The 12,196-nt window shown below is 47.4% G+C and overlaps 1 protein-coding gene across 2 annotated transcripts in view; it reads right to left on the reverse strand.

Annotated features, from left to right (window-relative positions):
• Positions 1-921: 921 nt before the first annotated feature.
• The window catches only part of ACLY (ATP citrate lyase), a 40,073-nt gene continuing 28,798 nt past the window's right edge, over positions 922-12,196 (reverse strand). For both annotated transcript variants that reach the window (XM_057715059.1, XM_057715057.1), the window contains 9 exons: positions 9,725-9,852; positions 9,040-9,133; positions 7,245-7,399; positions 5,039-5,189; positions 4,697-4,840; positions 3,105-3,218; positions 2,657-2,739; positions 2,297-2,373; positions 922-1,873 (listed from right to left, as the gene is read on the reverse strand). In XM_057715059.1, the coding sequence (XP_057571042.1) occupies positions 1,779-1,873; positions 2,297-2,373; positions 2,657-2,739; positions 3,105-3,218; positions 4,697-4,840; positions 5,039-5,189; positions 7,245-7,399; positions 9,040-9,133; positions 9,725-9,852 (1,041 nt within the window). In that variant the 3' untranslated portion in view covers positions 922-1,778. The remainder of the gene's footprint in view (positions 1,874-2,296; positions 2,374-2,656; positions 2,740-3,104; positions 3,219-4,696; positions 4,841-5,038; positions 5,190-7,244; positions 7,400-9,039; positions 9,134-9,724; positions 9,853-12,196) is intronic.

Genomic DNA, 12,196 nt, shown 5'->3' on the forward strand with positions numbered 1-12,196 from the left:
GGTCTGCGCACGCGCAGCCGCGCCCGCCTTCACGCGTGCCCCTCAGAGAAGGTGCAACCGTTCTGCTCCCGGATTATGACTACCGCCCCCGGAGGCCGCCCATCCACACGCCGGTGGGAGGAGGACTGTTTCCTTCCCCTTAGAGAGCAGCGGGCTCTCTGTGGTCATTTTGTAAAACAAAAGCCACTTTAGACCCTCACCCATTGTTAGTGCCTTGGGTGGCAACATTGGATTTTTATTTAAAGGTTTAGAATGGCCTTGGCGTAAAAATGGAAAAAGAAAAAAAAAACACTTGAGACTGAGCCCCAGTTAAGTGGATGAGGGTGAGCAAGTTACTTATTATCTCTGAACTAATTTATCTTCTAGAAACGGGATACTATCTAGATCGCTGTGAGGATTAAATGAGATACTTGTCAGGTGTTGTACATAGTGCTTGGTCCACAATTACTGTTCCGTAAATACTTGTTTAAAAGATGAATAAAAGCCACTTTGGAGCTTTAAGCAAGGGAGTGGCTCAGTCAGGTGCGTGTTTTAAAATAACGCTGGTGGCTACGTGGAGAATGTGCTGTAAGGGGACAACAGTGGAATTAGGAGCACGAAGTTAGCAGACCAGATACAGATAGATCAAAGGGCTACTTAAAGGGTAAACTGACGGGGCCTGGCAACCAGATAAGTGAAGGAAAGGATGAATTCCAGGCTTTTGGCTTGAGTAAGTAAAGCTTTGCTTCCCATTCACTGAGAACTGGGAGGTACAAATTCACGGGAGAAGATGGTGGGGTTTTTTTGAAGACAGTATTTCGATTCTTTTTTTTTAAGAGATGGATGAATACATTTTAAAAATGACATGTAGTAAAACTATCAGAGAGTACATTTCAAAGGAATGCAGATGAAAGGATATAGATGACATAAGACAGCAGTATGTTTTCATTGTTACTGTATAGTTTATTTAAACCCAACTATGATAATACAGGGGAGTGACTGAGGTGGCAGCTGCCCAGAATCTTTGTGGATTACAGATGCAAACTGGCTGGAGAGGAGTCAATAACAGACAAGTCAGTTGCATAAATACAGAAAATGTAAGACACAAGACATTTCACAGCTTTTTGCTTTGCACTTCCTTTTGAAACATGTGTATGTTACAACTTTACATTTTAAATTACTGCTCCACATATTCTGTAACAATGGCTAAGGATGCAATGGTCCCGTCCCCCTGACATAAGCAGACATTGGTCTGCAACATGGAACATTTCAGGGGGCTACCGAACACTTAACACACAACATACAAAAAGATGCTAAAAAAAAAAATCAGATTAATACAATGCTCTTCAGCTTATATGAGGAGGAAGAAAAGGGAAATGGAAAAAACAAGATATTAGGGGTCCTTTAAATGGAAAGTAGCTTGAGGTCTTAAAAGTGTCATTCCCTTCCTTCAAGGGAAAAACATTTTTTTAACTAATGGAAAAAAGAAAGCAACATTGTAACACCCTACAATGAAGAAAAACACAATCCTGACAGTGCGTAGATGCTTCCATATAATAAATACAGCAGGTAGCAGAGCGAACCTCACAAGTACTGGCTGGGTTCCTATTTCTATGCTTATAAAAAAATTAAGCTTCTCTGTGTAGACTGAACAGTGTTAGCCTGTGGGTGTTGGTCTTCGGTGTCTGTCCACACTCCAGGCCCATCCTTTAAGCAAGCTCCAGTGCCAGCTGTCTGCAGCTATTTCCCGGGGGAGGAGTCCTCGTCTTCACTTTACGGTAACAGGGTTCCTGGCTCCATTACATGCTCATGTGTTCCGGAAGAACATATGAAATATCATCCCATGGGTGACGATACAGCCCCTGCTTCAGCCTCTTCTGATCCAGATAGTGTCCTAAAATGGAGAAATTGTATTCTTATTGTTAAGAGTTGGTGAGTTTGTTAAATTTTGGTGAGGGGGAGGAGATAAGGAAGAGAGATCTTAATAATACAAAAAGAAAAAAGAAAAAATGGGCAAGTACATCCAGATGCATCCCACAGGCCTTGGTAAAAGGGAACCATTGGACTTCATTCTGTTTTCCTAGGTTAGCAATCAAACTCATTTCCAAGAACAAGGGAACAAAGATAAAGATAAGGCGGAAGTTAAAGTAAGAAAGGAAGGATTAGGAACAATGATTAAGATAATGTGACATCTCTCTTATGGGAACTGACCACACAGGTAAACAGTATATCTGAACCATGGGGTAAAACCAAACCAAACCAAACAAACACAAAAGATACCCAGACCAAACAAACAGAACCCTTACTACCAACTCACCGATGAAGCCCATACTCCTTCCCAGCACAAAGATGCCATTGAGGGCTCCGATGTCGATATATTCATCAGCTTCCTCCCTGCAACACACAATCCACTTGTAGTTTTAAAACTGCTCACATGACTGCCCTCCTCCCCAGTTCAGTACCATTTCTACCCAGGAATGAGAAGCTAGCTCTCTTTGGACTCAAAGTAGAAAAGAAGGGTGTTCTGAGTGGCAGGTACAGAGGCACTTTTTTCTTCTTTATACCTCTCCGTATTTTCTAAATCCTCTCTAATGAGTGTGCATTGCTTTTAGAATTGGGAGGAATCAACAAGAAAAATCAATGAACATTAGGAAGAAGAAAATAGCTGCAAGCTCACCGAGTGAAGGAGCCACAGTTTCTAAGCATGTCTACAAATGCAACTCCAATTAAACCGTCTACATTCAGGATAAGGTTTGGTTTCTGGGAAGGCAAAAAAATTCAAAGCATTTGTCATTATTACTCATTTTTGTTCCTCGTAATGTTCCACGATTACTATTAAAACTATTACTATGAATTCCTGACCACCATTTAAAAACCTCCCACCAACACATTCCAGTTGATTAGGAAAGACTGTGTCATACTTAATTCCCAGTATCTAGCAAAGGACCCAACCTCTAGTTGACACGGAGCATGTCTATTGAACTTCGTTAAGCAAAAGAAACAAAATTTTCCAGAAAACCAGGTTCGATTTTAGCTGCACAGTCAAAATGTAACCTGGCTCTCACATTTTCCTTGAGAAATTCACCCAAATCTCTGATTTGGGAATTAGGGACGTTTTCTTTTACCTTGGAGGTGGTAATCTTCTCTACTTCCAGCGCGTAGTCGAGCAGGGGGGTGGCAGGGAAGTGCTGTCTGACGTAATCTTTGAGGATCTGCACACGCATGTCTGGGTTGTTTATCTAGGAAGTGACCCACAGTTACAGAGGAGCCTGCTTTCACACCGCTGTTAAAAGACACGTCCCTGCTCGTGTCACAGGTGGACGCAACCATACGTGTCATATCCAGGAGGTGTGTTTCAGGCACCCGATCCGTGTGTGTGATTGCATGTAGCACAGATCACGACACTGCTGTGAGGTTTAAGGGTTTTGATGTGGAGATGTTGGATAAGTTAGCCATGGGTTCTATGGGGTCAAGCAGCAGGGGGTGGGAATTCCCTGGCGGTCCAGTGGTTAGGACCCTGCGCTTTCACTGCCAAGGGCCTGGGTTCAATCCCTGGTTGGGGACCTAAAATCCCATAAGCCGTGCAGCGTGGCAAAAATAATAATAAAAACAAAAGAAAAAAAGAAAGCAGCATGGGGCTGGCATGCCCACTCTCCAATGGGAAGGCTGAGGTTCTAGCCACTAGCCATGCTGCCCACCACATCAGTAACCTAGTCAGGCTGTAACCAAGTTCTGCAAGGTTCTTAGACTTTAACTAAGCAAGCACATGTTGGCAGTGGGGCAGCAAAGCACCCCAGAAATTCCAGGAAAACCTCTGGATCTGCAATGAGTGGAGATGAACCCTCTGTTCAGAGACCCACACTCAGCGATCACCTGTCAGCAGGGGAGTGAGATGGATGGGCGCCAAGTCCCGATACCACAGTGACCTCCTCCCTTGGCCAAGACACGCAAGATGAGGATGGACTCCAGAAAGGAAGGCACCCAGAGACTGGGCGTGGTAGCACTAGCTTGGGCAGATGCCCTGTGCTGTCCGTGCACTGTCTGCCGGGAGCTGGGGTGGCTGAGCCAAGGTCTGTGAAGCCCAGATGCAACGTCCCTCAGAATGAACCACTGTCCCCGGTTCAGCCTTTGCCATCCAGCCGCCTCTGGATCTGCCCTGAGCTGACCCAGCACGGGGATGCCTGGATCACACGCATGACCCTCGTGTATTAATGTGAGTTCTACACCCTGCTTAGGCCGGCGGAGAGACCAACTAAATGAGGTTTCTGGAGCTACAGAGCCAAGGACCCCGAGCTGTCCCTGTAGCCCCCTGAGCATCTGCCGCTTCCTCTTCTCTCGTTGCCTTTGATTCCTAAACACAACTCGGCACCAGGAGCCACTGAGATTTTTGGAGTTGTTACTGCAGCCTGCAGCATTATCTAGTAACCGTATGTCCCTTTAATCCTGACCTTGGTCCTTTCTCCTTTAAGAGTCACTTGGGGAGCTAAAGTTACCAAGTTCCCAGTTCATCATATTTTCACACCGCAATTGAACATGATAAAAACTGTTTAAGGGCAATCTGTATTATAATGGAAAAAACAATTGCCTCAGTGTTGGCATCTGTCAACAAAGCTTTGCATGTTGGAAGCCGAGAGCCTGGGTGTGCCCAGCTAGATCAGTGCTCTCTTGTCCCCAGCCGCCCTGTAGATCCAGTGCCTTAAGGAGGGCGACAACTTACCGATTTCACCCGGTGACCAATGCCCATGATGAGTTTTCCTTCCTTCTTCATCTTGTTGACAAACTCCATGGGGATGATGCCACTGTCAAAAGCCTTGCTGAACATCTTGGCTGCTGCGTCCAGGGCACCCCCAAACCGGTCGCCCTGTAGGAGAAGCCAGCCCATGTCGCCCCGAGCTGTCAGAGTCCCCTTTAGCTTCGCAGGCCAATCTAGCGTGCCCTGAACAGCCCCCAGCACGGGGTCTCACCCTCCACCGCTCCCTCCAGGATCCCACTGCAGCCAAGCGGCAGATGCCAAAGCCCAGTGTCCCCGCTGGGCACCTCCCAGGATGACAGCACTCACGATGGTGAGCAGTCCTGAGGTGAGGCTGGAAACCAGGTCCTTCCCGGCCCGAGCACAGATGATGGTGTTGTGAGCCCCTGAGACGGCTGGCCCGTGATCAGCCGTCACCATCAGGCACATCTCAATGAACTGGCAGGAGTACTTGGGCAACCTGGAGGAGGGCGAGTAAAGGGGCAGGGACAGGAGAGCTGGAACAAAGGCGAGGGGCTGAACAGGAGATAGGCTGACAAGGCCACGGTCCTCCTGTCTCCCATCTCCTTGAACAAGTCACGCCAACTCAAGAAGGGCAAGAGCCTCCCAAGCCAGGTCAGAGCCTCCTGACTGAGGAGTGGCTCTGGATGTTGCCGATAGCAAATATTGCTTTTAAAATTGAGGTTGGTGGGACTTCCCTGGTGGTGCAGTGGTTAAGAATCCGCGGCCAATGCAGGAGACATGGGTTCAATCCCTGGTCCACGAAGATCCCACATGCCGTGGAGCAACTAAGCCCGCAAGCCACAACTACTGAAGCCTGTGCGCCTAGAGCCTATGCTCCATAACAAGAGAAGCCACTGCAATGAGAAGTCCACGCAATGCAACGAAGAGTAGCCCCCACTCGCCACAACTAGAGAAAGCCTGCCTGCAGCAATGAGGACCCAACGCAGCCAAATAAATAAATAAATAATCTTTAAACATAAAGAAACATAAAACTGAGGTAGGCAAGCAGGGTTTGTTTGAAATCTCTTGTTTAGGCAGTGGTTTTCAGCGTGAGTTGCTGCGACAGTATGTGACCTGTGTTTGCGGTTACTTCTCCCCACATGCCAGAGAGAGAGAAGGTGAGATCCCTGTCCCTCTCACAGTGCAGCGATCGGCCTCCCAGCTGGTGATTAAGAACAAAGTCTGGGGGATTCCCTGGCGGTCCAGTGGTTAGGACTCTGCACTTTCACTGCTGATGGCAAGGGTTCCATCCCTGGTTGGGGGAGCTAAGATCCCGCAAGCCTCACTGTGGGTTGGTCAAAAGAAAAAACAAACAAACAAACAAAACAAAGCCTGGAGCCATGGGAATGCAAGAGCATACACAGTGAAACCTGCTCAAGTGTTACAACCCTTGAACTTTTCCCAGGAAGGGCCCAAAGCAGGACCAAGACCCATCTCTCTGCGGGTGAGGGCATGACACAAACCGAGACTTCCACCTGGCTTTCTGCCCAGAGCAACCCCAAGCCTGGGCTCTGTGACCATGTACTCACCCCCCCCCCATCCCCCGCCCCAGCTGTCAGTCCCAGAGGAGGACTAAGCTTGGGAGTTGCTCAGAAAACCAATTTTTTCCCCCATGCAGGCTGATGAGACACAAATTTACAGAGGGCACAATACAAGTTACTTTAACTATGCCTGTCAACAACTCCACCAGGCCTGCACTCTTTTAAGCTACTAGACTTCCCTGACAGTCCAGCAGTTAAGACTCTGTGCTTCACCTTCTCTTTATTTTTATTTATTTATTTTTTTGGCTGTGCCGCATGGGGATCTTAGTTCCCCAACCAGGGATTGAACCTGTGCCCCCTGCAGTGGAAGCACAAAGTCTTAACCACTGGACTGCCAGGCAAGTCCCAAAAACCATCTCTTTAAAAAAAAAAAAGGAGCTACTAGATGCATCGCCTACCTTGTTAACCCCTACCTTTCTCTCAAGACGCCTGCATTTTACTCTGGCCCATGTCTTTAAAAGTTCCCATGGGTTCCTGGCTCGGAAAGATCCGATATGCCTCGGAGCAACTAAGCCCATGAACCACAACTATTGAGCCCACGAGTCACAACTACTGAAGCCTGTGCACCTAGAGCCCGTGCTCCGCAACAAGAGAAGCCACCGCACTGAGAAGCCCATGCACCACAACAGAGTAGCCCTCGCTCACCACAACTAGGGAAAGCCCATACACAGCAACGATGACCTAAAGCAGCCCCCGCCTCCCCCCACAGAAAAAGTTCTCACGGGAAAGGGGCTGATCCAAGATCTCCGATGAGGTCATTGCTTTCTACTTCTCTGGGTTAAGGCTGGCCTGTCGCTAGAAGACTTACGAACAGCCTGTACGTCCTTCCTCTGACCTTTCAACTGATCTGTGGCCATAAAGATTGGCCCTGGACATGTTCCCCAAGGCTGTCCACCCCGACTCCCGTGTCAGGGGAAGAAAATTAACTGTGAGTCACAGGGCCCTCCCATCTTCTGCCCTCCGCGCCTCACCGTTTCTGGAACCAGAGGAGGCCCAGGACCCCGCCGATGCCCATCTCCTCCTTGAAGACCTCGGTGATGGGCATGCCTGCGTAGATGAGCTCCTGTCCTCGCTCGTCACAAATGCTGGTCATAAACGAGGCAGGTTTGCGGATCAAGCCCAGCTCCTGAGCAGAGATGGGGGCAGAGGCAAGCAGAGCTGTGGCGACCACAGAGGTTCTCCCAGAACAGCCCCACTGTCTGTGCCCAGAACCAGTGTCCCAGGTGGGTCTTAAATTCTGGTGGCTAGGCGACAACTCTCAAAGTCCTCCCAAGAAGGACGCGCAAAAGCCCTTTTATTAGATCATCTGGGGTGCAGACAACAGAAGCAAGCATGCCACAGCACCCGCTCAGCCTGGGCACTGTTGCTGGTCTTTACCAAGCGTTTGCGGGCCCAGGCAGTACGCTAAGCTGTTGGCATCCAGGGGTTCAATTAACCTCACAACAGAGTAACCAGCCCCTGGGCGCCTGGCTAAGAAATGGAAGAATGAATCCAAAGGGACAATTTTCAAATACTCTACACACAGCTGCCAATCCCCCAGCACAATGTAACAAGGCACGTGGCTGCGGAAATGGGGGACCCCCTCAATATGTCCTTTCCCTGGGGGAAGAGGACTGAGCTCCTGAATTTTCCATTTCCAGAGTTGGGGCACAATGAAGGGTAGCATCAACTCACTCTGTCCAAGTCCATTTCTTCAATTATCCCTTCTGAACTTAAGAAATGCTCTGAAGCTATGTTTTAATTACAAAAGCAACATGAATACATTCTCCTTTTTAAAAACTCACACTAAGTACAGGTAAAGTCATGTTACTTTGACCTCCACCCCATCTTGATTTTCTGCCTTTGTGTTTGTTAGTTTAGTGGACGTCTTTCTGGACCTTTCTTTCTCCACTTTTATTTATACACAGACACATGGAGAACAGACGTTGTTCTGCGTGCCTACACTTTTCATAATTATAATAGAAACATGGTCCTATAATGTGCTGTCCACTCAATGAATCTGTGCTCTATACATGTTGGCACATATGTAGATCTAGTTCATTCCTTTTGACTGCTGTAGAGTATCCCCTCATATGATAATCCTGCAGGTTGGCCATTCCTCCACTGATGACCATCAACTAGAAAGATATGCTCGAACAAGTGTGTATATGCAAGCATTTGCTTGAAGGAGCTTTCCAGACTTGGAATTGCCAGGCCATAAGGCAGAAGCGCTGTTAAAGTAGATTGATAACACCCAACTGCCTCAGAAAGGCAATCCACTCTCATCAACAACGAATGAATATACCAGCCTCCTTACACCCATACAAACAACAGATCACAGAAATCTTTTTTTTTTTTTTTTTTTTGGCTTTTGCTGACCTGTAGGGGAAAACGGGTTTCACAGTTTCTACTTTGGTTTCTTTTTTAAAGAGTGAAGTTGAGCTTCTCTTTATGTTGAAAGAATATCTCCTATCTATTTCTCTAATGGGTTACTGGTCTTTTAAAAAACTGATTTCTAAGAGTTCTTGTATGTAAGAAAATTCACTCTTTATCTATGCCCCCGCCTTAGACAAGTAGCCTGAAATCTCTTAGCAGGTGCACACAGCTCTAGGGAACACCCATCTGTCCCCAGCCCCGTTTCCAGGTCAGGCCATGCAGCTGTGGGAGATACACGCCACCCCCTGCCCTCCTGGGCCCTGCATTTGTTTCACCAGCTGGTTAGAAGGGGTCGCCTCACAAGCTCCAGCACACCTCCCCCACACATTCAGGGACACGCGTGGCACCTACCCTGGCCCAAGAGTAGTCCATGGGCACCGTCGGGGGTGGGACCTCCTGAGCAGGTACGATGACCCCTCTGGTCACGAGATCCTCGTACACAGACCTGGGAGGCAGGGAAAGGGGAGGAGAAAAGACATCCATGGGTATTTGATTCTTCTGGGCTCTTCTAAGCCATCCCACAAATGCTCCTCCAGTAACCCCAGAGTTTCCCAGCTCTGTATCTCCTCCTGTCAGCAGTTTCCAGGTGGATTCCCCAGAAGTAAATGAAAACAGGTTCTAGCCAAGACCCACCCCACCATCTCTGAATGGGGCTTTTGGGAAAGGCTGAATCTAGAGGCCAAGGAAGGCCAGAAGGGAGGAAAGGGAAGAGACAATAGCTTATCCAGTGGCTCTTCATCAATCAATCAGAGGCAACACTTTCTAAATGTTTCTGTGCTCCTCTCTCATTTATGGCCCAAGTAGGTAGGCTCAGAAACGATGTTTTAACACCTGTCTGAATGGCCTGTAACTGCTGCTTCTAGAAACAAACAAAATGAAAGCCAAAAAAGAAAGAACCCTGGATCATCTGCAGAGCTGCCTTAGACACCTGAGAGGAACCAGGAATACTGGAAACCTATATTTCGGAGAGGCTGCTGTCCTTGGGAGGGACTGGGAAAGGGACAGGGAGGTGGCATTCTCCACCACATCCACTTACTGGATGATTTCTCCAAGCTCGTCGAAGCTCCGGGGCACAAACACTCCAGCCTCCTTCAAAGCCTGGTTCTTGGCTACTGCAGTTTCAGAAGCCTGATTGGCACAAGCTCCAGCATGGCCGAACTGGACCTGGAGGGCAAAGGAGAATGACTTTACCAGGCCTGTCAGTCCCCCGAGAGAGACGACAAAGGCTCCTTGGAACATCAGCACTGATTACAAGGCTGGACCCTGCTCAACGCTCTGTGTGAATCACATCAAGCCTCCAGAAGGCATGATGGCTGACTCATTCACAGATGAGAACCTGAGGCTCCGAGAAGTTTGGGAGCTTACTTAAGGTCACACAGTTGGTGCACTGGAGCCAGGACACCAAGCCTGGCGCCCAACTCCACAAACACCTTCATTTGGCTTCCCGTGGGGTACTTGTCAAGGTGGGGGTGGGGAGACAGACAGAGAATAGCCATTAAGTTTGAGGAACCGTGAGAAGTTACAAACCACCCGCCTTAGCTGAGTTCATAGGTACAATCTGACTGTCCTGCACATACGCTGTATAAAGCATGTACCCTTATTAAACACAACAGAACCTCAGAAGATATCAAGTAAAAATACAAATTTCCAACTTCTTTTAAAAAGTCAGGGACTTCCCTGGTGGCACAGTGGTTAAGAATTTGCCTGCCAATGCAGGGGACACGGGTTCGATCCCTGCTCCAGAAAGATCCCACATGCCTTGCAGCAACTAAGCCCCTGAGCCACAACTACTGAGCCTGCACTCTAGAGCCCACAACCACAACTACTGAGACCGCGTGCCTACAGCCTGTGCTACGCAACAAGAGAAACCACTGCACTGAGAAGCCCACACACTGCAACAGAGGAGCCCCCACTCGCCACAACTAGAGAAAGCCTGTGCACAGCAACAAAGACCCAACACAGACAAAAATAAATAAATAATCTTAAAAAAAAAAAAACCTTAAAAAAAAGTCAAGATTTTGCACCATTTGGCCTATATTCCCACATAGCAACAATCATGGGAGCTAATTAGCTACTGCCCTCTGCCACCCAAGCATGAACTAAGATTCAACTATAGACCCAATGGAATATGGGGTGGTGACTGGTTATGGGGAGTGAGGGAGGGAAGAGAAAACCAATCAGAAGAGCCATGTGGTAACTGTGTCTTTGATTAAGCAGCAAAAAAAAGGAATTACCCTAATGAAACGTGGTATAAAACCTTGATTAGGGCAGGTGTGGCAGGTAAACAGTACCTTCCCTGTTTCAATAACACTGTGTCCAGGCACTTTTCTAAGAGCTTTACAACTGTCATCATTCAGTAGCTACGACTGTTTCCTCTCAACAAGGAAATGGAAGCAGAGGGATAAAGTAACTTGCCCAAGGTCACACAGGTAGTATGTGGTAGCATTTGAACTAGGCAATGTAGATTCTCACTGTGCTCTCTACCACGACATATAACAAAAGGGGCTGAAGTGCTGAAAAGGTTAGGAGCTGCTGCTCTAGTGAGCGAGGCTGGAAGACACGGGCTTCACAGCTGGTTCCCAATGCCTTCTTTGTAGGATTTAATCTGTATGGTTGGATGCAGTGGGAAAGAAGTTAAGCGAGTTTAACTCAGATTTCTCAAAGCTAAAACTAAAGCTTTTAAAAGGAAGATAGGTGCTATTGCATGTTCATAACTTATAGAAGCGTCCCTTTCATTTTTTTGTTGTTAATTTTTAAAAAAAATTTTTTAAAGAACTTTTATTGAGATACAATTGACATACAATACACTGCATATATTTAAAGTGTACAATTTGATATTTTTTTCTTATTAGTAATGTATATATGGCAAGCCCCATCTTCCAATTCACCCCACCCCAACTGTTCATGTTTTTGTTTTGAAAATCATCGCTACAGGACCAGTGTTTTGTGAAAAGGCCACCTCACCACTATCCCCTTGTCTCTACTCCCCCCAGTTCAGTTTTCCCGAGGCACTGAACTGAGGATATTGTGTTGTGTGCCCATCTCACCTCCTCTATAAGGCAGAAAGCTCTGCAAGGTCATGTGACCTGTTCAAGAAATCAGAAAGCACTTATTAGCTGGGGCATCATGGTATTATTATACATTTATGTATCCTTGAAATTACACAAAGAAAATTAAAAAAAAAAAAAAAGAATCAAAAAGCAAAAAAAAAAAAACACCTTGAGAACCTGCCCCACCCAGGGGGTGATGGTGAGCACCTGGCCAGAAACAGAAGAGCAGCAGGGTCCTTGTCCTCTTGGAGGCGTCCTGGGCTTGGCGGGGGGTTAGTAAAGCAGAGCTGGTTAAGAGAAACCCTGGAGGAGCAGGGAGGAACTATTTCTGGCTGTTGAGGTGGAGGGGAGAGCAGACGTGAAGACAGAGAATCAGGAACAGCTTCATGGAACAGGTGTGTTGAAGAACGGAAGCAAGTATTTGCTAAGACCTGTATGCGCCAGACCTTCACAGTTAC

This window comes from Hippopotamus amphibius, chromosome 17 (genome assembly GCF_030028045.1).
Source record: "Hippopotamus amphibius kiboko isolate mHipAmp2 chromosome 17, mHipAmp2.hap2, whole genome shotgun sequence".
In the NCBI taxonomy this organism is placed as follows: Eukaryota; Metazoa; Chordata; class Mammalia; order Artiodactyla; family Hippopotamidae; genus Hippopotamus; species Hippopotamus amphibius.